Source organism: Amphibalanus amphitrite, unplaced genomic scaffold, assembly GCF_019059575.1.
Source record: "Amphibalanus amphitrite isolate SeventyFive unplaced genomic scaffold, NRLGWU_Aamphi_draft 000069F_arrow, whole genome shotgun sequence".
NCBI lineage: Eukaryota > Metazoa > Arthropoda > Thecostraca > Balanomorpha > Balanidae > Amphibalanus > Amphibalanus amphitrite.
The window spans coordinates 280075-305481 of record NW_024881565.1 but is presented as its reverse complement, the minus strand read 5'-3'; the positions used below and the strand labels follow the sequence as shown (position 1 = coordinate 305481).

The window sequence follows — 25407 nt, the reverse complement described above, 5'->3', positions numbered from 1 at the left end:
AGCAGTAGCCAATCATAGAGCAGCATTTTGTTGCGATGTTTCCTGCCTGAAACCGTTGCGTTTGAGCGTGCGGCAGTGGGGACGCGGGTGTGCGCTGTGGAGTTTGTGGCCGTTGGTATGGCGCCAAATATTGGTGTCAACTTGCGTGTAACTGGTCACTGCAACCAGGGCGATCGACGCTACATGGAAGATGTCTTTTCTGTGGCATATCAACAAACGGAAGATGAGAAAGACTTGGAATATGCCTTCTTTGGCATTTTTGACGGCCATGGTGGAAGAGAAGCTGCTCAATTCGCTAAAGATAACTTAATGGACTTCGTTGTCAGCCAAAAGAATTTCTGGTCAGATGATGACGAACTTGTGCTTAAGGCTATACGAGAAGGCTTCATTGCCACGCACCAGGCAATGTGGAAAGAGCTTGGTAAGAATTTGTAGACGAATCTGGCGCGAGCTGGTGTAGTTTAGAAAAGAATTGGGTATACGGTCTGATGTTTTTAGTTTCATCATCTAATACATGGGCTAAATTTTCCTAATGGTTATTTCACACTCGCAGTCTTGGCATCTGCTTGTTTGAGCATTTTGATCAGGGTGTGCACTTTTGCAATACAAAGGCAAGAACGATCACATCTGGTCAAAGGTCATTGAATCAGGCCAGGGTTCACCCAAATGCAAGTGTTTCTGCCTTTGCATGGCAGATTTGAGCTCAGCACCTCTGTTTTTTATCCTGTGTAACCAACTGCTGTAATGTAATTGTATGTCTTCTTCTGATATGTATACCAGCATTTTTTATCCATTTGTTACTGAACTAAATTCTTTCTATGATTTGTGCAATGCTCACATTGGTTGCCATAATATGACTGATTAAATAGGCATTAGAATAGTAGGTACTTACCTACCTAGTTTCTATGGCTTTGCTGAAACTGTCAGACTTGATTTGGCTGTTTAAGTTATTTTTAGAAAAGTAATAAAGATGTTCTTGGGCTTTTTTAGGCACAGGGAATTAGGAATTTGAACAGAAATGCTTAAACAGAAATAAAAAATATAGCACATACCTACAATTGATTGCTCTGTCTTACAGGCTGTTCTCTAGTGCTTTTGTTCTAGCCTTTAGTTGATTTTCAGGCAGACACTCAGGAGTTGTGAATCAGTAAGTCTTGAATGCCGAACAGCAAAATGTGATGTGAATCATATGGTCACTGACTTCTGACTACCTTTTCAGAACATTGGCCAAAAACGTCTGCTGGCCTTCCAAGCACCTCAGGCTCCACAGCCAGCATTGCATTCATCAGAAGAGGAAAAATATACACTGGCCATGTTGGTGACTCAGCCATTGTACTCGGATATCAGAAGCCAGGTAGGCAATTCACCTACTTCCTGCTGGGACTCCTGGATTTCCATGTCATGTGCTGCAGCTGGGGCAGGGGGCTGAACAGTGAACAGAACACCCCCAGTCAAACTTGGCTATGAGGCTTCATAGGGACAGGAAGTAGAACCAAAAACTATGAAAAGGTATCTGGTTTGCTTTAGATCATTTCATAGGTCAGGTCACTGGAGGTCATTGGAAGTCACTGATGTTGAGTACACCAATTTTGACAGTTGTTTACAAATCACTGTATAGCTTGGGACCAGGTAGGGCTACAGGGTTGCATGAGAGCACATGTGGTAGCTCTTTTATTACTCTTTCTGAGTAATACTCTTTCTGAGGAATTCTCTCATATTCGACCTCAGATCAACAGTTTAGCCTCCAGAGGGCAAAAAATAATGAAAATTAAAAATTTGATAGGAAATGCTTATCTGCGTTAATTTTTGGCTCCAAATTAGCACGTATGTTACCAGTATTGGGTTTGTTTTGTCAAGACATGTCAAATAAGCTATAATTTGACCTATTATGCTCAACAACTTTAAAGTTTGAGCTAAGGGCAAGGTCATGGCCTGACTGGGAAAGGTAATGTTGCATATCGATCAGTATTTTGGAGCTGAACACAAATTATTTGAATGTCATAGCACTCACACAAGGTGTAAAACTTTCAGGTTTGCACATTGCTGTGATCACCTGCAGCAGGCTGACAATCTGACTGTGTCCCTTTCTAACGGTATTGCGCTGCTCCACTCCCTGCCCTGCAGGGGACGACCCGCGCCACTGGCACGCGCGCCCGCTCACCAGGGACCACAAGCCCGAGTCGGTGGACGAGTGCGAGCGCATCCAGCAGTGCGGCGGCAAGGTGATCAACAAGTCCGGCGTGCCGCGCGTGGTGTGGAACCGGCCCCGCATCGGCCACCAGGGCCCCATCCGGCGCTCCACGGAGATTGACGAGATCCCCTTCCTGGCCGTGGCCAGGTCACTAGGTGGGTCAACTGCCTGGGTGACAGAGATGTGTGGGGGGGGGGGGGTGGCCAGATCAGGCTGTGTTTTACTGGATTATTTATGTGTTGGTAGGTGCTTTTTTATGAATTTAGTCCAAACCTTTTGAATGGAGAGATTCACAAGGACAGAGCCCTCACTAAGCGAAGCTTGTTACATTGACCCTGCCAGGGCTCACTTTGCCAAGCTAAGGCCTGCCACCAACCGCAACTATACCTGTCAGGAGGCCCATAAACGTCAAGCGCCCATCGCGTTTAAAGCCCAGAGTCCCAGACTGTTATAACCGGGAACGCATGCTCTCAGCACGCGGAGTCCAACGCTCTACCGATTGAGTTACGGGACCGGCTCAAACCTGTTACGGTTGTGCCTGTTACGGTCTTGTGGTTTTGATATGCTGTCACTAACCAGGCACATATCAATCTGGCCTGGCTGGACTGGGAGATTCTGCTCTAACCTCGAGTGTGGCCCGCAGGCGACCTGTGGAGCTTCAACTCGTCCAACAACGAGTACGTGGTGTCGCCGGAGCCGGACCTGGACGTGCTGACGGTGGATGTGACGCAGCACCGCTGCCTGGTTCTCGGCACCGACGGCTTCTGGAACATGGTGTCACCACAGCAGTCTGTCTCGAACGTGGCGCACGCCGAACTCTTCAACGAGGAGTGTCTCATCAACCATACCAACACGGGAGAGGTGAGTGTCGACCACGCCAACACGGGAGGGCTGAGTGTCTCATCAGCGACACGCACGGGAAAGGTGAGTGTCGACCATACCAACACGGGAGAGGTGTCTCATTAATCACACCAACATGGGATAGGTGGGTGTCACACCAACCACTCCAACTGATGGGTGAGGTGAGCAGTAGCGCGCCACCTTCACGGCATAGGTTCCGGAAGATGGCTGGTCGGGTCTTCATTGGACAGTTCGCTTCCCAGCAATTTATATTGTATGTTGTATAATCGTACATGAATCATCGAGTTTGCTCATTTTCGATTGCCGTTTTGTAGCCGTTGTGTTGGAGCTAACGCGTACGGCGTAATGCCGCATATTCTGCTGAGAAGTTGGCCTACAGTATTGCATTGTGCATTCTGAATTGATTATTAATTTTATCTCCAACTGTTCCTTCTTCCTTCAGTTTTCCAGCGTATCCAGCGCAGAGTATAGAACAGGCTGCACGACTGTTTTTGCAATTCTGACGACTTTTTATCATCTTTCTACACAGGAGCGCCAGTGGATCAACCCCTCTAAGCGGCTGGTAGACCTGGCCCTCAGCAAGTGGAAGATGAAGTGCTTACGAGCGGACAACACGAGCGTCGTCACCGTGATGCTCGACCCGCCCGGGCCGCCCAAAGTCCAGGTCAGAAACACCGCGCCACCGGCGGCGCCTTGGTCCTGTACGGCTTTAACCCGCGAGTTGCTGGGGGGGGGGGGGGCGTTAAACGCCCCCACTTTTTTTTCGCCGGGCCATAGCATAAAAACGGCGCGCCGCAGGCGCGCCAAATTTTGGGTACCTGTAGGCAATTGATTGAAGTGTATTGTGACAAAGTTTCAAAAAAATCGGTCGGAAAATTTTTGAGATATCGAGGTTTTAGTGACGTCATGATTTCTGAGTTTTCGACCAAAAACGGCATATGTTCAAAAAATCATATAAAATCACAGAATAGACATACAGACATGCCGTAAACGCTATTAGACTGCCAATACCATGAACAATCAAATGGCTATCTTCGATTATTGATTATCGTTCCGCATTTTCCAAAATCTTGCACTGAATCTTGGCAATTTCTCGTGACTACTTCACGACCATGATACATGCATTACTTAAATTGAACTTTTTTAGCCAAACACGTACACATATGATAAAATGAATGTCACCATCGTGTTCTACGCCCCAAATTACCCATAAAACATGTGTCACAGGCTGCGAATATCAGTTTTTATTTTCGGGGATATGTGCCTGCCCGGTTGACCTGACCTTGACCCTGACCTATGCTTGAGTGACCCCTGCATGGAGCTGACACTCTTGTAGGCCTTATATGATGGATTGTGCACCGTTTTGACAGAGTTTATGACGATAGGCGCCCATTGCGAAGTCCTGAATTCCATGCTACTGAAAGCCCGATTTCAGGTGTTTGACCTGACCTGTGACCTCAAAATTCAACTTTAAAGTACTCATCTGAAGCGTCTCGTCGCGTTCTTTCGTTTGCCGCCTCGTGCGTTTCGCTGCGCCTATTGGTTCTCGAGTTATCGGCTGGGAGCGTTTAACGCCCCCCCCCCCCCCAGCAAACGGTGGGTGGCGAAATACCCCAGCAACTGCCGGGTTAATGAGGTGGCGTTTACCTGTAAGGTACTGGCTCATAGATTCATGTTGAATAGATTCATGTTATCCATGGTACTTGCAAATGGTAACATGTCATATCTGAGAAGCTGTAATGCATCATGCACTATTACCGAACTGACCAACTGCTATTACGGTCCATGTTCCCGCTCTGCCACTAATGGCAATCCCACAGCGTCTGAAGGACAGTGTGTTGTGCTCTGTCGCTGACCGTGCTTCTGTTCACAGGTGGTGAAGAAGCGTCTGCGTCAGTCGTCTGAGTCGGAGCAGAGCTCAGCGGCGAAGCGTCCGGCCGACGAGGCGGCCACCACCGCCGTCCAGCTGGCCGAGCGCGCCAAGGCCGCCGCCCGATTCCGGCCGGCCTTCTTTCGCAGCGGCGGCGCTGAGCCGCGAGTCCCCGGCGCCTCGCCGCTGCGCGACTATAAGGTGTTTAACCCGGTGGGCGCGCTGAAGCCGGCGCTGGTGGGCCGCCGCTCGTGTCCGCAGCCCATGACGGCGCCGCCGCCGCCGCCGCCACCTCCGCGGGTGCCGCCGCCCGCGGCCACCGCGCCGCTGCCGCTGCTGGCGGCCATGTCGGCCAGCTTGCCGGCGCCGCCTCCCGAACGGCGCGACGTCCAGATCAACGAGGTGACGAGCTCGAGCTGCGCGCGCCGGGCGCCGCCGCCGGCCGGCGAGGACAGCGACACGGAGAACCGGGCGGCGCCGGGCCGGCCGGTACGCCGCCGCTCGGCCCCGCCGGCCGGCGCCGCGTCGGTACCGGCGCGCGCGCCGGCGCCGCTGGCCGCCGTGCGGCGCAGTCCGTCGGCCGAGCTGCTGCAGAAGGTGCGCCGGAAAACGGACGAGTTGAGCCAGCATGTGCGCCAGCTGCGCTCCTCTTTCAGTACGCCGCCGCGCACCCGGCGCTCGGCGCTGCGCAGCCACAACGGTGACGCGCCGCCGCCGCCGCCGACGGCCGTCAGTCGCAAGCGGCGCAGCTCAGAGACGGCGCGGCCCGAGCGGCCCGCCAAGAAGCCGGTCACCCGGAGCCGGATACGACTGGGGAAGTGAGGGCCGGGCGGCACCGGCCGAGCACGGTCGTCTGGGAGGCCATGCGGTGCTGGAGAAGGCCTTGCGAAGGCGGTGGCCAAGCTCAGCTGACATCCAATCATTTTCACCGTTTGACCTCGCGAAATGGTTTGCATCGTTGGAGATTCATCAATTTATCTCATGGTGATTTTTACTAGATTTCGTCATGTAAGAAAGATGACCATGCTACTCTGTTTTCCATAATTTTAGATCCATTGAATTCTAAGGAACGACGCAGAAGCCTGTGTTGCATACGCTGTGTACGGTTCATTTACATTTCGACATATCTATAATCGGGAGGGGCTTAGTTGTTTTAAAATATCTTGTGTTGCGTGTGCTGTAGTGTGTTCTGTTCTGCCGGAAAGCTGCTGCCCTTGGTTTTGTTTTAAGCTGTCCTCGTGGGTGCGCGTCTGATCTCCAGCAATGCTCCGTCTAAATAAGTGGCTGCAGCTGGCGAACGAACGGGTGAGCCGATCGACCGGACCGTGCGAACTGCGATGCGATCTGTGATATCTAATTGAAATACTACCCCGCCGCTGGTGCGGCGCGAGTGGTCCGTGCGGCACCGGCCGACGCCGGACCGCTCCGTGCGGCGGCGGTGACTGCCGTCCCGCGGCTGACCGGCCAGCCTGCTGGGCGTCTCGTCAGGAGTCCCGGCTGACCCGCCGCCACTGACCCTCTGCGCCGGCGCCGCGCCGTCCGGCAGGCTGGTGGGAACGGAACGTATTTTGCTAGCCGCTGGGCAGATGTGTATTTTCACTGATGCGTTTGTTAAAATTGTTTAGTGTTACCAGCCCGAATTTATTTATTGCCGAATGTGGGAACCAACGAGTGATCGATCGTGGGGCAGTGTGTGCGTGTGGGGCCTTCAATAAAGCGGACTGGCGAAGCTGTCGTTTTTAGTTGATTGGTGGTCGCCATTGTTTTTTTTGGGGGGGGGGGGCAATGGACGTAGGACAGGCACGCTCGGAGGGTGACTAAAGGGGTCATATCAGTTTCTGTATGGTTCTAGGCGTATATTCCATCCAGATCAGCGTGACGGGTGGGTGTGGAAAGCCACGTTCTCCGACGATACTTATCACCCGCCCTCTGTTCCGGTATTTCCACCGGGGCTCGTCTCTGATGACCCCACAAAGAGCGAAAGCCTGACGGTCTATCGAAAAGATGCAAACCGCTGCGTGCACGATGTCCACTGTTGTCGGTGAGCTCGTTTGACGGAAGTTTGTGAACCACTGGTTGTATATCCGATGTGGCCAAGGCCGCGGTTCCGCCGCGCGAGACGCCAGTTCTCGGGCTGCGCAAGGCTGTCGCGCCGAGCCGGGACGGGCGGCCGCCGCGCCGGCGCGGTGAGCCGGCCCGATCAGCCGCTGAGCGGTGACGTCACGCGAGCGGCGGGGCGGTGACTCGGCTCACTGACGGCGCGGCTGGTGAGTCAGTGAGCAGGCGCCCGATCCTCGGCTGCGATGGGCGCCCGTCACAGCAGCCCCCCGGTCTCCGACGAGCAGGCGGACGCCACCTGCCAGCTGCTGGTGGCCATGCTGCAGTCCCGAGAGGTGGCGCGGCGCGCCCGGGGATTCACCGGCCCGTTCGCGGCCTCCAGTTTCGCTCTGAAGGTGCTCCGGCTGGCGGAGGGACAGCCGGCGCCTCAGTGCGCCTGTGCCGACCTCAGCCAGCTGATAGTGGAGCGGGTGTACTCCTCTGGCAGTATACCAGAGGGCAATGACGTCCGGCTGAGGGAGCCGTTCGGCAGCTCCGACGCTGATGTGATGTTTCAGCTGGGGCCGGTCCGTGTAGCGGACCTGTCTGAGCAGAGACCGGACGGGTTGAACCAGTCGGAGACAGCCGGACCATCCTATAACGGCGCGACGGAGGACACCAGGTCAAACGGCGGCCGGGCCAGTCCCGCCTCTGCTGAGTCTGAGAGTGAGTCCACTGATCCCGAGGGCAGCCCGGTGTCTAAGAGGGACGCCGTGTTCGTCACGCAGGAGACGGCCGGCCGGCCGGGGTTCGTGCTGCTGCACCACCAGCGGCGGCCTCAGTGCCGGCACAGGGAGCGACTGCTGTTCTCGGCCGGCAGCGCCGTGCGCCTGCTGGCCGATCTCGGCCGGGAGGCGGCCGACGGCCGGCCCGGCCGGCTGGACCGCGCCGGACCCTCTCTGGCGGTCAACTTCTGGGACCAGTACGATATCGATCTGGTGGCCTGCGTGCGCTGTCCGTCCTGGCCGAGCGCAGGGTTCGCCGGCCGACAGCGACCGTCCGGGTGGCCGCCGGCCGACCTGGTGCGCCGGCTCTGTCGCATGGGCGTCCTGTTGGTCCCGGTCGGCGCGCGAGGCACCAAAGCCGAGCGTCACCAGTGGCGGCTGTCGTTCTCCCAGCTCGAGCACACGGCGCTGCGCGCGCTCACGCCTGAGCAGCGTGCATGTCTGACGGCGCTCAAATACTGCAAGGCAGCGCTGGGACGCTCGGTGGCCGCTGTCAAGAGCTACTATCTGAAGACGGCTGTGCTGTGGCTGTCGGAGCGGCACGGCGCCGACTGGTGGGCGGGGCCGGGGGCGGCGCGCCGGGCGCTGCTGGCCGTGCTGAACTGGGTGGAGGCGGCGGCGCGCGCCGGCCGACTGCCCTGCTACTTCTGGTCAGAGGTGGACGCGCTGGGCGGCCGCGGCCGGGCCGAGCGGCGCCGGCTGGTGCGCCACGTGGCCGCGCTGCGCCGCCACCTGCTGGCGGCCGGCGTGGTGCTCTGCGGCAGCCGCCTGGTGCAGTGGCAGCGCCAGGGCGCCATGCCCGCCGACCTGGCGCCCCTGGTGAGCCGACTCGGCAGCCAGGACCCGGCCTCGGCCGCTCAGCTCCGGCCGACCGACTACCGCGCCGTGCTGCGCGGAAACAACATCACACTGGACCAGCTGAGAGAACTGACTCAAGGGGAGGCCATCTGGCCAGACGAGCAGACCATCACCATACCACCGGTCAGCATGAACAACCTGCTGAGCGGCTACCTGCTGGTGAACAACGGTCCGCGCGGGGTCACCTGTCCGCGTCACTTCCACCGCCCGGCCGGCGATCACACGGAGCCAGCGCCCGCCGAGCCAAACTCAGACGACAGTGAATAGTGGCCGAGGATAGAGCTACCAACTCGAGTGCGAGTTGGGGACGCCAAATAACGCAGCGGCCGCCGAACGGCCTGAGAGCTCGCAGGACCTGCAACCGGGAAGACACCGAGGTTGGTGCCGCATGCTTGTGTGATATTTGATGTGCTAAGTTGCATCCACGATGCTTACAATCAAGTGAAACTCCATATGAGCAGCGTGCTCATCGTGTTATACGTAATATGTTGCCTGGAGGTATGTACGTACGCGCCTTCACTAACTAATCGCGTTTTGACATATTGCTTTAGTTGAGTTCAGCGCTCTGACCTCAATGACCGCATAGCAGAGGGTGTCGTATTCACTCAATAAATAACAGAGCATTTCATATATTTAAGCCTCCAAATTCACGCTGCAACATCAGATCCCCTCCTGATAGAGCGATATTCACACGTCTGCACGTGATCACATAACACGCACGCGCTGTCGCCGAGCGCCAGAGCCTCTCACCGCTCCCAGCCCCGTCAGCTCTGCCGAGGCAGACCACTTCAGAACGGCGCACATGCAGGGCGCCGCCGCGCCGACTGGCTGCAACGCCCTTCCAATGGTAGTTGGGACCCACAGTTCTGCAGTCTGCCGGCCCGCTCCACCGGCAGTTGGCGCCCCCACTGCAGCGCTCACTGATCTCCGTCCAGCCGGCAGGTCCGACCAACAACGCCTCGACCTAGTGACACTCCGACTGTCAGCGCTTCCTGCTGCGTCCGCGGGCCTTGGCACCCTTCGTCGCGCCCTTCTGCGCGCCGCTGACAATGTTCTTGTATTGCCCCTCGTACTTTGCCTTTTTCCTGGAAACGAAAGAAACGAAACATTCAGTTAATACAGACGCCGGTACTTCATGAAACTGCGTTGGATAGTAAAGTTAATGTAAAAAAACTAACAGCTCGTATGTCCCGAAATATAGAGTAAACATTGTAAGATCTACCTTCTCAGGCTGTTCAAGCCTGTTTTATTTTGCGAACCCCACAGGGTGCAACATAACAGGCTTACGACAAACAGCGCCATCTAGTGAGGTATCCAGTCCCTACCCTAACCCATTTAACACATTCACTCGGCTCAACCCCGGTCGGCCAGTCCACACGTTCTCCGCCCGGTACCCTGGACGGCCAGCTGGCCACACTGACCGTTTGTTGAGTGTGTTCCTCTTGAGCGGCACGTAGGCGTACGGGTCGGGCCGGCCGGCCCGCTTGACGTCGCCGCGTCCCTTCTTAGAGGCATACTCGGCGCCGACTCTGGCCGGGGGCCCGCCGCCGGCCGAGCGGGCCGAGCGGCCCGAGCGCACCGACGCGCCGGCCGTCGACCAGTGCGAGCGGCCCGAGCGGACCGACTCGGCGCCGCCCACCGGCCGGTGGATGCCGCCGCCGCCGGCCCGGTACTTGGACGCCGGCGCCGGCTCGGACGCCGAGCCCGCGCTGCAGGCGTCCAGCTTCCGCTTGGCCCGATGGCCGGCCGTGTTACGGATCGCCTCCAGAAACTGGTCCGGCTCGTCTGCGGGCAACGCCACCAGTCATTAAAACTCGCACAGGGAGTCAGTATGAACTGTCACTGGCAGCTCTCTGGAAAAACTCCGCAGCGAACGGAGCAGATCGGGGATATGGACGATATGCTGTTAAAATGGCTGGTAAGATAGATGTCCTTGACATGTCCTTGACACTGGAGCACCTTATTGGAAGCAAAAAAAATAATAATAATAATAATAACAAGTAATAATAATCAAAGGGCGATATTATACTCCCAGACAGCACGCAAAAACTTATGATGTTAGTTCACCTGGTCACTGTGGGACACCATCTCTCTCAGATACCACAGAGCCGCGTCTCACCCTCCTCGTCGTCGCTGGACCGGATCGGCTCGTCGTCGTCGTCGTCGCCCGTGTCGATGATGAGCCGGCCGTCCTCGCTGATGCCGAACTCTTTCCGGCGCCGCTCCCTTCGCTCTGCCCCAGCACCGCCCTGGTCCGGCCGCGACGCTGCGCAGGGCACCGGTCACATCAGGAGTGCACACAATGAACGGGGTCTACACTCTACCGTCATACAATAGCGATTATACCGAACGAAAAGACACCGTCTCCGCTCACAGGTCACACGATAACATTTGTACTTCGTGAAGTTCACGCAAAATGCATTCAGATTCACTCTTAAAATAGGCAGACAACAAACGAATTCTGAGCCAATAATTGACATAGATTGTTAAGCACATCCTCAGTGACAAAATGTCAAGACGACTACAACGCAAATCAACTGTTGTGGGAATGGAAAGTTGTTGTGAATTGCGCGAATGACTCCGACTACAACGCTAAAACGCGCAAACACTCATTGAATACGATGGCTGCCCAGAGCATTGCAACAAGCGTCCCCTTTTATTACCGGTGACCTGTCGAGAGGCCTTGGGGTCGAGCAGGTCGACGATGCTCTCTGCGTCCTCTCGGATCCAGGCGGCGCTGTTGGCCTTCCTGCGGGCGGGCCGCTGCTGCTCGGAGCGGCCGCCCTCGTCCTCGTCCGAGGACACCTCGGCCGCCTGCAGAATCTCGTCCACGCTGCCGCCAAACAGCAGAAGAGTGGTCAGAATAGCAGGCACCAATGACGTACAGAGCTTGAATTAGCCGCGTATCGGGATGCTTTTATACATCTTTTTTTTTTGTTGTGAATTGCAAAAGAAATAAAAATTACTATTTAGAGTGGTCGACTAGGAATCAGCAGACTAGGTCCATACAAACGCTGACATTTACATTCAGAACATTGAACCTCACCAAAACTTCGCTATTTTAGGCCAGCGTCTGTATTCCAAACTAACCTCTTGGTGGTGGGTGCCAGCTCGTCGTCCGACTCCTGCTGCTGCCGGCGCGCCTCCCGGTCGGCCTTCTTACGCTGCTCCACCTTCTTGATGTTCTTGAGCCGCTTCTGCAGTACTGCGTCTCCGGACGGTGCCAGGCCGAAGATGACGTCAAAGCCGAACTTGCGCACGAACACGGCCAGCAGGTCGCGCGTCTTCTGCCGGAAGTGCCGTTTACAGTCGGGCGTCATCATGGCGATGGCCTTCATCAGACGGGGCAGGAAGCGCGCGAACACCGCCGGGTCGATGGCGAACACGAGCGCCTTGACCAGCGAGAGGCACGCCTCTGCCGGCTCTCGGGAGGACGAAGTCATCAGCAGGCACACGTTGTCCAGCGTCAGGTCCAGCAGGTCGGCCGGGAAGATCTCCTTGAACTGGTGGATCACCTGTGCCGTGGCCAGCAGCGTGCCGGCGATCAGCTTGGGCGATCCCGTCAGGCCGGCCAGCAGCATCTTCATGTAGGTGCGCATGGCCTCCTCGGGCTCCTGGCCGGCCTCGGACGCCCAGCGGCGCAGTGTCTCGCCGATACGGACGATCAGACGGAACGCGGCCGCGCGCGACTTCTCGTTGTGCTCCTTGCAGCAGAGCACCGCCTCGGGCAGCACGCCGGCCACAAAGTGCTCGCTGCTGCCGTCTAGGTGCTCCAGCAGGCCGGCCAGGCACGACAGCCTGGTGGTCTTGGCCGACGCGCTGGCCGACGCCATGGAGCGCTTCAGCGCGCTCATCAGGTCCATGTGGTTCTCCTGGACGAATGTGATGCAGCCCTGATGCTGGCTCTGACACACGTCCTCCAGCAGTCGGTAGGCGGTCTTCTGGCTGAGCCGCTGCTCGCCCTCCACGAACGGGCCGGCGTAGCCCCAGACGCGCGCGATCACGTCGGCCTCCATGTGCGGCAGCATGGTGCGCAGCAGGTCCAGCATGTGGGCGCGGTCCTCGTCAGACGGCTCGCCGGCGCCCACCTTCTCCAGCGCCCTGCCACCGATACCGGCACAGTCAGATACGGACACAGCAGCACACAGATCAGACAGCGCCCTGCCACCGACCCCGGCACAGTCAGATGCGGACACAGCAGCACACATAGGCACAGTCAGATACGGACACAGCAGCACACACCGGCACAGTCAGATACGGACACAGCAGCATACAGATCACACAGCGCCCTGACGCAGACACCAGCACGGTCAGATACGGGTACAGCAGCACACAGATCAGACAGCGCCCTGCCACCGACACCGGCACAGTCAGATACGGACACAGCAGCACACGGATCACACAGCGCCCTGCCACCGACACCGGTACAGTCAGATACGGGCATACAGGGTGTCCCAAAATTGACCAAACACTGTTAATCAGCGCATAGGATAAGAGAAAAATAATTGCACTTTTTTCTTTTTATCGTCCGATATAGTCAATAAGGCTAGCTTCGAAATGGCACATGCAATATACAGTATACACACTAGCCACAAGATTAGCCGACAATTGTAGCTAAATGCCAGACGATGCTGGCTTCAGTTGTTTTACGGGTCTCCCGAAACTGGTTGTACGACGGTTTTCATTGACCTCTTGCCGGTGGATACTATAATTAATATTTTCGATTAAATTTGCATCCAAACTGTTCCCAGACCATAAGGCATTCTCCCCCCCCCCCAAAAAAAATCTGCCTACACCACTGCTGCGCTGTTTTTTGACATCTGAAGTGGAGAACCTCCATGCCTGAACATGGCGTGACCTTTGGCTTCCAACAGATTTGGTTTCCAGAACAAACCCGTTTAGGGCCATTCAGTTCACGACAACCAGTTTTTGTAATGCTTGAATATTACCGCAGTGGCAATCTGTGTTAACGGTCGTCTTTGGGGCATCACGTGAAGCTGAGTGAGCGCACCGTGGCTCAAAATGTCTCACACTTTGATGTTCGACGAGTGCCTGGCCGTCTTCGCTGTTGGGACGTTGTCACCATCTGACGTCCACCTCCACACCCAACTTTTTTGTCGGTTCAAAGGGCAGGATACCTTCGTAAGACCACAACGTGTGTTCCCATTCACTTTTTTGTCGCATATGTTATGATTTCTGGCTGATTGGTAGCGATTTGCGCTGTCTTTCCGTTAGTTTTGGCCTATTTTTCAGGTTAGGGGCCCCAAATTCAAAAATTTTGTGAAAGATAGTGGGGGCATTCCACGATAGATCGTACCAGGCCCGTCACCCTCATCTCTCAGATTTGAATGAAAATTGGTACAAGGGGTAATCATAGGCTCCAAAAACACCTGTCAAAATATCAGACTTCTCAGATCAAAACTTTTTGAGTTAAATTGCACAATATTTTCTAAACTTCAGATTGTAAGGGTGAGTTTGATGAGCTATAACTCAAAAACGAGCTAAGCAAGCAACAAACGGTAAACAGCTTTGAACTAACAATGAATCAAAGATTAATACAGTATTTTTAAAATTGGAAAGAAAAGCTTAACATATTGAAAAAAATCGTAGTATTTTTTTTAAATTGTCTATAATGGCCCTTGGGACCAAAATTTTTGCCATTTTTATTTTTTCAAAATAAACCTCAGGTCCTTTAAAATCGACATGCAAAAAATTAGAAAGGTGTTCTTTCTATAAGTCCCTCATTTAAATGTATACAAAATGAGTTTCCGGGGGTCGGTACGACCCCAGCTCGCCGTTTCGCCCCTAATGGAGCTAGAAACTTGCGGAAAAAACGAGCATGTGCGCCGTTACAAGATGCATCGAATAATACCACATTTTAAGGTCTCGGTTTCATTGGTGACCCCTGAGGTCATTTCAAGTGACCCAAATTACGGGTCCGGTTTTTGATAGATAACTCCGCAACAAATGGTCGCAGAGCCGCGATTTTAGCATCTTTGTGTTTGCCTAGCTCCGGCGCGTCGAATGGTATACTGTTTGTTCTGGTGAAGTCAGCTTAAGTCGCTGACCTCGGGTCAGCACACTGCCGTGTATTTGGCTCCGCGCCCCGACCGGGCGGCCCAGCCGGCAGCCAGCCCCCGGGCATCACGTGACCGCTCGAGTCCGCGGCAAAGCCAACCAGCGCGGCGCTGGACAAACAGCGCCGCTACAGAGATGGTTAACAGTCGGGTCAGGCCACGAAGCTGAGTGAATGAGATCATATTGCACATCATTCGATTCACAATGTCTTTCCGAGTCCATTGGTAGCTTTCCCGTCTCTCTAGCTCAATTTGATCGAGAGTTATTGACGAAAAACTCTTATGACCCTAGTGACGTACGAATGACGTCACGAAAGATCAACAATGCAAAAGTGAGGGGAAAATGACTTCAACTGAACTTTCAGTAACCAGTGATGTCACTAGGCAGCTTTACCACACCATTTGTAGGCTCTTTTCCGAAATCACAATTCGAGACCATTACGGTGACGCAAAATAAGTACATTTATAGAAAGAACACCTTCCTAATTTTTTGCATACTACTTACAAATGATCCAAAAATGTTTTTAAGCAAATAAAAATTCAAAAAAATTTGGTCCCAAAGGCATAAAAATGCAAATTAAAGGAAACTCGAGGTGTTATATATCAAAAATAATATATATTTCAAAATTTTGAAAATGCATATTATTCTTTGTTTCAATGCAAGTTTAATGCCGTATAGCATTTGGCATTTGGATTATCCGTCTTAGAGTTACAGCCCGCCAAACTTGGGGCTGCAACGCAAGATCCAAAACATGTTATACACTATAACTCAAAAACCACTCATCTGATAAGCTTGAAATTGTTACAGGAGGATTCAGAGCCCCTGATTACCCCTTAGACCAATTATCGTTAAAATCCGAGAGATGAGGGTGTCAAATTCGAAAAAAGTGGTACGATCTATCGTGGAATGCCCCAGTGGTCAAAAGTAGACTGATGTTTTGTAGCCAACCCTGATCTGTCGTTTAGCTCGTTTTTGGGTAGCTGGGTGACGTTCGTTTTCCATGACATGGCAACAGCCCGCTTGACGACTGGTGCATGCTCCTTCTTGGTCGCGCCCAGGCTTGTCGATCAGGCTATCTCTTGCTCTCTCTGGCTTCGCTCGCTGATATAACTGCGCTTTGCACACTCCTAGCTGTTTGCAGATGAGCTGCTGGAGATCTCCAGCAAGAACCATGCCGAAAGCCCGTTTACGAAGTTGAGAACGGCACTTTATTTACCATGATTGCCTTTTGGCAGCTAAGGCTAAAAACGGAAAGGGACTACTCTTTGCTGACTCTGGATAATACAATACAACAAATAATGTAGTTGACTTAAAATCACACAGTCTCCAAGCTCGATAGCTAAGGGATGTCCCACAAAAGTATAATGCTCGTATCTAATAAGAATCGAGCGCAATCGTACTTTTAGCCAGAAAATAAATGTTCGGTCAATTCTGGGACAACCTGTAGAAGAGGAGCAGACGGATCAGACAGCATACCTTCTTGTAAAGACCCCCGGCCCCCAGGCCATAAAAAACGAAAAATAAGGCTAACCAATAACATGTTACCTTAATATTTAGTTCGTTACCAAGTTAAGTACCTAAGCCCGTCAGTTTCATATTTAACGACAATATCAAGAGTGGAAATTCATGTAGATTAAAACCAATATGGAATCTCGAACTGCCCCGCCCCCAGTGACCACTCGGCGGCTTAGTTACTCACTTGTCGACAAGTGCCTTGATGAGATCGTGGTCGGCCACGGTCAGGTAGGCGGTGACCGTCTCCAGTACGGCGGCCCGGTGGCCCTGACCCGGACCTGAGCTCGGCAGCGTCATGTACAGGTTAAAAAGGATCGGCAGGTAGTTCTTGGCGAATCTGGCCACCTCGGCGCGCGAGGCCTCGTCGTCGCTGGACTTGGTGGCGAGCAGCCGGAGCGCGGAGAGCACCACCAGCCGCAGGTCCTCGCGCTCGGTGAGCAGAGAGCCCAGGGCGCGTGCCACCCGCTTCAGACTGTCGGGCACGTCCAGGGCTCCCGTGCAGAAGCCGGGCAGCAAGTCCCACACCTGCAGCTCTAGCGTGTTGTAGATGCGGCACATGCGTCGGTCGTCGGCCTGCTCCAGCTGCTGGGCGTGCGTTTTCAGCGCCCGCGCCAGCGGCAGGAAGTACTCGGCGAAAAAGGCCAGCTCTGTGTCGCGCACGGCGGCGCGCAGCACCGGCAGCAGCCAGCTGCGCGAGAACTCCGGGTCGTCGCTCTCGTCGCCGGCGATGCGGAGCGGCACGTGCTCCAGCAGTGTGCGCGGCCCGACGGCTGAGACGGCCGCGCCGATGGCCGCCTCCAGCTCTGCTGTGTAGGTGAACTGCTCCGTGTCGCGCAGCTCGGCCAGCGTCACCAGCGACGGACCCACGAACGGCCGGCAGCGCGCGCCGTACGACGTGAAAAACTTGCTCAGCGTTCGCAGCACCAGCGGCCAGGCGTCCACATACTGGAACTGCAGTCCGTCCATGAGCGACTGGAAGCAGGTGCGCGCTGCCGGCTCGCCATCCGCGTCCAGCTCGGCCACCACGGCGTCGATCAGGCCCGAGAGCGCCTCGGTGACGGCCGTGCGCACCTCCGGCTTACTGGAGGCCCAGCAGGCGGCGGCGGCGGCGAAGAACCGCGGCAGGTGCGCCGCTCCCAGCTGCTGGTCGCGCCCGTACAGACAGGTGTGTGCCGCGTGCATGGCGGACAGCCAGGAGACGAGCGGCGCCGCGTCGCCCACCGGCGGCTGGTAGTCGTACAGCGCCGACACCAGCTGGGCGTTCATGGCCGGCGGCAGCGTCTGCCGGTCGGGACTGTTCACCAGCATGGCTTGCAGCGCCTGCAGACACGAGCGCTTCACCAGCGGCGAGGCCAGCGTCATCAGCTTCAGCATGGTCTCGATGACGGCCTTGAGCTGCTGTCGGGGGAAGGTGTGCAGCACGGCGCGCAGCAGTGTGAGGACGTGCAGCGTGGTGACAGCGCGGCCGGCGCCGCCGCACTGCTCCATCTGCTGCCGGCAGAACTGGGCCGTGGTCGCCGCGGCCGGGTGGTGCGCCGGGCTCTCCTCGTCCTGGCGCATACACGCCGAGCCGAGCAGTGTCGAGATGACGGCCCGCTGGCCGGCGCGGCGCACCTTCGGCCGCGTGTGGATGACGAAACTGAGCACGCCCGAGTACATCTGCAGCGTGGACGGCTCCGCCCATGTGGCGGCCGGCTGGGCGCGCAGCAGCACCGCCAGACACTCCAGCAGCTGCCGGAGCAGTAACGTGTCAGGAGCTGCAGCTGGAGCGACAGCCAGCAGCGCAGGAACAGAAAAAAAAAACAGTACACGACACTCGAAGATCACAGCCGAGGGAATGACAACAGAATGAGATCTGTCGTAGTAACTTTCCGTACCTAAGATGCTTCTTTTAGGTAAGGCTTAGCATTAAATGCAAATTTAATGAAAACTCGAATTTATGAAAATAATACTGACGTTTATCTTTAAAATTTTCATTCACACTCAGCGCCTACATATAGAATAAAGATATAAGCCAATGATGGAAGCTAGCCAACCGCCCGAATAATGAAGTTCTGCTACTGACCGACTTGATGAGCAGCACGGTGCCTGTGGCCATCACGGCCTCGAGGCGCGCCATCAGCAGCTTGGAGCAGAGCGAGAACTTTGAGATGAGCACGGGCCGAGGGGTATGCCTGATACCGAGCGAGAGGAGCTGACAGACGGCCTGCAGCTGCACCCCTTCCTCCTCAGTGGACTCGAGCACCGACATCTGTCATAGACGGGACGGACATGACAGACACCGACAAACGGACTGCAGCTGAGCACAGAGACATCTGGTACACACGGCGCCGTCATGACAGACATACTGTCAGACATGACAGGCACTGGTATCTGTCCCAGATGGGACGGACGAGAGACAAAACCGCCTGCAATCTGGATGATGCTCAAAAGATTCCAATATTTAGAATTGGTAGGGTGATTTATATGACATATTATAATGTAAATAATACGAATATTCATTCAATGAGAAATGCGTTCAATACCAATATGAATTCGTTAACGCTGCCTCTTGGTATCCACACACCTTAAGATTTGATTCTACATGAAATCCGTAGAAAAAAAAAACGCATTATACACACCAGGGCACCGAAATACTCGGTGACGGTTTCTTGACCTTCTTTCTCCTTGACCACCTCGGTGACGGCGGCCAGGATCGCCAGCATCTCGTTGTAAATGGGCGAGTCTTTCCGAACAGTCGTGAGCAGTCTGCGAACCATGTGCAGACGTTGAAGGCACAAAAGACAAACATCGAGGTACAGTACACAGGTGAGTCTAACGCTAAGTCGGGATGTGGCATCCCGACTTTCAGCCCTAACATTCAGGCAGCATGTTGCTGAGTTTGGACATGGCGATCTAAGACCTTTCCTTACTTGCTGAACGACGGCACGGTGCACTGTGTGAAGTCGGTGGCGAACGTGCGGAACGAGGCCTGTCCGAGCGAGCCGAGTGTGAGCGCGCCCTCCGAGAGCGCGTCCTCCTGATCCTCCTCAACCACGTCCTCAATGTTCCTCAGCTCGGAGACACCGAGCACGGCGTCATGCTTGGAGAGCGCGTCCGTCGTCAGACCGCCTGGGGAGGAGGTGGGAGTGGAACCCGCCACAGGGGTCAGTGGCAGACTGGTCATCGATTTCTACCGGACTGTAAAGGGAATATTGACTAGTGAGCCATCTACAAAAACACACAAACTCATTCTCCATAACTTTCCATCAGGCAATAAATAGGTCGATCCTGTACCTATTTTAGCTTAGCGGCTATTAATTCAAGAACAGGTAATGACTGTTTCTCACCTTTCTTTGGCTCACCCAAAGGCTGAAAGAAGCCAGCTTGAGCATTCTGTCTGAACTTTTTGAGCGGTGGATTGGAGTCCGAGCTGTGGCCCTTGGCCCATCGGTAGGCCTTATTGCGACCCTTCTGTCGGATGTGCACCTTCCCCATCTTCACGCCAGCTTGAGATCACCTGTGAGACACAATGTTATGAAATAAAACAAAAATACATAGCTAATTGCACTATGAAATAAGACCTAAGGCTAAGAGTATCCACCATCCAGATAGTTTCAAGGCACAAAAGGAAGAAGATCACATTGACTCAAGCTGGAATTGTGATCGACAGACCTCTTGGTCAGGAATGTTGAGCCGTGAAATATTCCGACCGGTTTGGCCCCAGTTGAGGTGCCGGATCCAGGGCCCAATCTTACCAATGCCGTAAATAGGATTTGGCAGCACCGGCCGGCCGGAGTTTACGGCATTGATATCTAATATATCCTTTTTATTTACATCCAGCTAATCTTGTCCAATGATTTTAATAGCGTGAATGATTATGAATGTTGCCTGAACGAATAAATAAGTGAATGTGGAATAGTTATGAATGTTCCCAAATGCCGTGAATGCGCATTCACGGCATTTGGTAAGATTAGGCCCAGATCTCACTCAGATTCCAAGGAAATGTTCTGGCAGCGCAGGCTCCTGGCAAAACGCCCCTACAGTATTTCTGACAGGTTTGCCTCAAGCTCCTTCAATCCCAAACGTGGTCAGTCCATGTTTGAGGCATCAGCAACACGACGTAAGCAGCCAGATAAAGTGGTGGTCACGAGCTGAAATCTGGACCGTAAAAATCACCCTTGTTTTGTGCCACAAAGAGGACGAGGCAATGAAAAAAGAGATAGGTACAAAGGACAATACAGTTCACAATTATCCTGTGCACAATTATCTGACAATTACTACATCTTTTTACGCCCAAGTTAGGCGGCAGTGCACACATTTCAGCAATATGGCAGGCGATTATGACAGTACGGCATCACTGGTAACATTAATTTTTTTCCAGTGGCCCCTGCCCCCCTATCAGCCAGACTGGAAAACATCCATACACTACGCCGGACGCCCGTGAGACCCTCTTGCGCCGAAATTCGGCGCAAGCGATTTTGAGCCGAAATTTCTGCGTGATTTGCGCCAAAAATTAGGTGCCTATTTGTGCGAAAATTAAGCCCTTTTCATAAAAAGCACATGCGCACATCTACTGATCAAGGCTATATCAACCAGACAGTGTTTTGGGGCCTTGTACGCTCTCCCATGTTTGAGCGTTCGAATGAGTTTTTTATTTCCACGTAAACCCAATACCTCGGCGGGAGCCAGCGAGGGCCGGGCAGCGGAGCAGCACGTGCTCCGGCACATCAGCCGCTTCTCGGCTCACGGTGCAGAGCGCCGCTGGGCACCGCTTGTCTGGGCACTGCTGGCACGCGGCGGAGTACAGACAGCCGATTCGCTGCCGTACTGGAGCGAGCGGCCCCGGTGGCCCGCCCTCATCTGGTGCACCAAAATGGCATCCTCTCGGTCCTCTCCGGGGATAGGGAGCGGCGGCGTGCTCCCGAGGAGTGGCTTGAATAGTGATTCTGAGCAGTTGTCGCGCCACTGATGCGAGGCCGCACAATGAACCGCCCTGGTCAGCGATCGGGCGTTTGAGGGCAGGGCAGCCGCCTGTTTTGCCAGGTCGTCCGCGCTCTCATTCCCCTCGATACTGCAGTGGGCAGGAACCCACTGCTACTGCTTAACGACGCTTGGCGACGTTCAACAAGGTTTTCCATACCTATCTCTACGCCGAAGGTTGAGGCCTCACCTGGGCGGCCATTCCTCCGCTGAGTAGACTCAGGGCGGCTCGCCAGTTCCAGCACGCGACGACCGGGGCGGGGACGTCTCGTCCCGCAACCTCTCCAGAGCCGCCCGCGGGGCGAATCTGCTGCTAGATTGACCAGCGTACCGCATAAATTCGGTGACTGTCTTTCGTAAAAAATTATGCGACCGCCCTGCGCCGAAAAATTCGTCCGCCGCCATGCGCTGAATTTGGCACAAGCGAAGTTACGCCGGACGTGCGCCGAAATTTTCGGCGCAATCCCGCCACTACGCCGGACATATTCGGCATAACGTGTATTTTTTCCAGTCTTGCCTATCAGCACTGCAGAGTAAAGAGTCTGACATTGACATCTATGATCTAGCACAATGAATTCGATCTCTATTAGGACATTCTTTATTCTTATAAATTGTAATATTTAGTGTTAACTGAAAAGACCTGAGGGTCAGAGTAAGACGAAATAACACAAATTGATCACACAATTTCAATAATCAAATAGCCTGAGCAATACTGATACACACAGTACACACTGAACAGTGAACACGGTCCCAGCCAGCAATTCGCTTGGGCTAAACTATGGTAAACCTCGGGCAGCTTGGGCTTAGCTTGGGTTTGCCCACTTCGATCAAAACCAATGCATTTTTTACTTGGGCTGAGCTTGGGTATGCCGCAGCTATGCCCGAGTGTGGCCAGCTGCAGCTCAGCCCGACATCCGCCCGCGCATCCAAAGCAGGCTCAACTTGGGCGGAGCGCGGGCTGATCAAGCTGGCTGTCTCCTTTGGCTCACTTGGTTGACTCACCTGGTTGGGTTCCTCGTCACTACTGTAGAGTCAGTCATGGGCGAGAATAGGCGAGTGTAGGAAAGGACATAGGAACCCCTTCGAACTGGAGTAAAGCCGGAGTTTAGCCATACTTGATCGGCTGTTCACGCATGCGCATTTCTGCGCCAGTCACGTTTTGCTCGGGCTTACATCGGGCTACCGCCAATCGTCGCACAACTAGGGCTAAACTACGGCTGTCCAGAGCTCGCAGAGCGGGCATACCTCCGGCGGAGCATGGGCTTTACCTTACCTTACCTTACCTTACAGTATCGGGATTTTTAGGCTTAGAGCCTGTCGTACCCGATCTCATCGAGCTCCTGGTATTTGGCTTGTCCAGGATCAATCGGAATCGGGAATGGTGTATCGTAAGTGGGACCAGTGTGCATCCAACCTCGCCTTGAAGCAGTTCAGCGATGGGGCGCAGACCACCTCAGACGGGAGTCGGTTCCAGTCGTTCACGACTCGTAGAGCGAACGAGGATCGTCGCACTCTCGAGGTTGCTGGACATTTCCTGACTTTGTATGGATGCCCACGAGTAACTCCATCGGCCAGCGTGAAGAATGTTTCAGGGTCGGTATCGAGCCCCCCGTGGAACAGCTGGTACATGAATATCATGTCTCCTCTACGTCGCCTGTAGTAGAGTGAGGGCATCTTCAGCATTCGGAGCCGCTGCACGTAGGGTTCGTGACGGATGTTCTCAACCAGTCTGGTTGCCCTGCGCTGCACTCTCTCAATCAGTCGCTGGTCCGCTCTGTTGGTTACCGTATTCTAGGTAACCAGAGTCTTGAAGAGAAGAGGCAGGGTGATCTCATTAATGAGGGAGAATGACCGTCTGATTACTGCGAGGAGCTGAGTTGCCTTTGCCGCTGCTGATGCAGCATGTTCACGGAACTTCAATTCGGCGTCCACATGGACTCCCAGATCCTTTTCAAGGCGTGTGCTGGCTAGGGAGGTGTTGCCCAGTGTGTAAGCAGATCCACAGTTTCTTGTTCCTAGATGCAGCACTGTACACTTCTTCTGGTTGAATGGCATCATCCATAAATCAGACCATCGTGACAAGGACGTAAGATCCGTTTGTAAGGCGGCCGAATCGCTAGGAAGACGAGTGCAAGTGTACAGCTTCGCGTCGTCGGCAAACAATTTCACGGTGGTGGACCACGTCTGGCAGATCATTCACATATACCAGAAAGAGCAAGGGTCCCAGCACAGAGCCCTGGGGTACGCCGCTAGCGACCTCCGTCCAGTTCGAGGGACATCCATCAATGACTACCTGCTGCTTTCTGTTTGTGAGGAACGCCTGGATCCAAGCCAGTCTCAGATGTGCGCAAGCGATGTTTCTCACACAGAAGCGTAGCCCTCTGGAACGGACTGCCTGATAATGAAGTAGCCGCAGGAAGCCTGAGCACCTTCAAAACTGCATTGTCTCGAGCGATACATGATGACCTGTACAAGTTTGCTGAGTGAGTTCCAACTCACTCAACTCACTTCAACGACTTGTTAAAAGCATTTATTATCAGGAAATCAGTGATTGTTCTACACAGACATGTTACCAGTGGACACATCAAATCCAGTTAAACCACAGCGACAGACGACGGGCAATGTTTGTTGGTGAACTGGCGTGTCCTTTGATCATGGGTTCCCATCATGTCTACTACCATATCCTTATGGCTGCTAGGCAAGGAGAACCCTACCAGGTGAGAGAACCAGGTGAGAGTAGTTTGCCGGACACCCCGTAGCTCTGGAGCTTACTGAGAAGTCTGTGGTGTGGCACGGAATCGAAGGCCTTCTGGAAATCAAGGTAGATGACGTCCACTGGGTTGCTTTGTTCGATGGCCCTACTCCAATCTTCTAATGCTTCTAGTAGTTGGGTGCTGCACGATCTGCCCGGACGAAAGCCATGCTGATGAGTGGACAACAGGTTGTTATCTGTCGGCTCTGTCGGTTTAGTCGGCGTTTTTGTGTCATACGCCGACTTTAGCCCGACTAAAATCTCGGGCAAGCCGCACTTAAGCCTGCTTGGGCCCGGAGTAAAATTGCTGGCTGGGGTTGGAATAAAAAGCAGTGACCACCTAAAAATTATACGTATGATCACTGATGACTGAACACCATTTTTCATCTTTTGATTCAGCAAAAAATAAGAATAAAATACCTACCCGACCACTCTCAGTGTCCGTGTCCCCCCAAAACCACACTCACGCATTGGCATTGGTCGCGTGTTAATATGTCTTATCTGCGCAGGATATGAAGACAAAAAACTAATGACGTCATGGGCCTCAAGGCCGATTTATAAAATATTTATTGCATGAGAAAAAAAACTGAAATCGAAGCCTTGAATCGGACGCACGGACGTATAAATAAACTGGACCCGCAACCACCTCCATTCAGGTGAAGCCGACAAGGCGCCATTTTACGTTGCCAAAAAACCGTGCTCTGGAAGGTCATCGAGCCAATACAATTAGAATTGCGTCCAAACGGATGATCGGATCGAGACGCTGATGGTACCGTTCAACGGGTAATTCCTTGAGGCAGGTGATGATGGATGTCACATGTCACTCGGTGTCACATGGCGCGTGCCACGTGCCGACAAACTTACAAAGGGCAAAAACCTTTAAGCGACGCTTCAAATCAAACGAAGGGCGGCACAGGTGCCAAACTCACAGGTCACATGTCCCAGTGTTCGACCACTAACATATGGTATGCTCGGCATCAGGGGGTGCGGAATGCACGCGCTAGTGGCGAAAAACATGTTTTGAGGAGGCATCCTCCGATTCCGGAAAACCTTTACCTAGACACACCAAATTTGGCACACTGACACTACTGGACACGCGCTTTAAGGTGCTGTACAAATAGGCGTGCTGGGGTACACGGTGCACGTGCTGTGCACGTGCAAACCTTTTGATATTGCACTCTGTGTCACATATGCGGGTAGGGCGGGTAGCGCTGGCAAGCTCAAAGTGCCAAATTTACACAGGCCACCCAGAATGCATTCCAGCATAGTTATTGAGCATATCCATCTCCTGGTGGCCCCCAAAGGTGCGCTCGGCACGTGCAAAAAAAAATTATCCGCGCCGGGCGGTGGGGATGCTTGGACACCCTATGTGGATTTATGTAAATATCTCGAAAACGGCGTTGTGTAGCGCCGCCGTTTTTGGCACACCTTTTCATACATCTCTTTCACACACGCTGCGTAACTTTCAGACTTAGGTAATTCAAGGTTAGGTCATCAG

At 54.0% G+C, this 25407-nt stretch overlaps 2 protein-coding genes across 3 annotated transcripts; one reads left to right on the top strand and one right to left on the bottom strand.

Annotated features, from left to right (window-relative positions):
- The first annotated feature begins 64 nt into the window (after window positions 1–64).
- Window positions 65–6651, top strand: LOC122378992. Its single transcript, XM_043360782.1, has 6 exons — window positions 65–421; window positions 1220–1354; window positions 2125–2346; window positions 2835–3052; window positions 3582–3716; window positions 4926–6651. Exons 1-6 carry the CDS (start codon window positions 118–120, stop codon window positions 5742–5744), a joined length of 1833 nt encoding a protein of 610 aa, XP_043216717.1. The 5' UTR covers window positions 65–117; the 3' UTR covers window positions 5745–6651.
- Window positions 6652–9215: 2564 nt separating this feature from the next.
- LOC122378991 (RRP12-like protein) lies at window positions 9216–24397 on the bottom strand. Of its 2 annotated transcripts, none has more exons than XM_043360780.1 (11): window positions 24334–24397; window positions 19525–19694; window positions 19108–19306; window positions 18817–18943; window positions 18261–18446; window positions 16380–17926; window positions 11693–12703; window positions 11266–11435; window positions 10722–10868; window positions 10024–10387; window positions 9216–9687 (listed from the first exon to the last, which is right to left on the bottom strand). In XM_043360780.1, the coding sequence occupies exons 2-11, from the start codon at window positions 19670–19672 to the stop codon at window positions 9585–9587; spliced, it is 4002 nt and encodes a 1333-aa protein (XP_043216715.1). In that variant the 5' UTR covers window positions 19673–19694; window positions 24334–24397; the 3' UTR covers window positions 9216–9584. The 2 variants fall into 2 exon arrangements, with proteins under 2 accessions (XP_043216715.1, XP_043216714.1); XM_043360779.1 differs by having other exon boundaries at window positions 24330–24367.
- Window positions 24398–25407: the final 1010 nt, after the last annotated feature.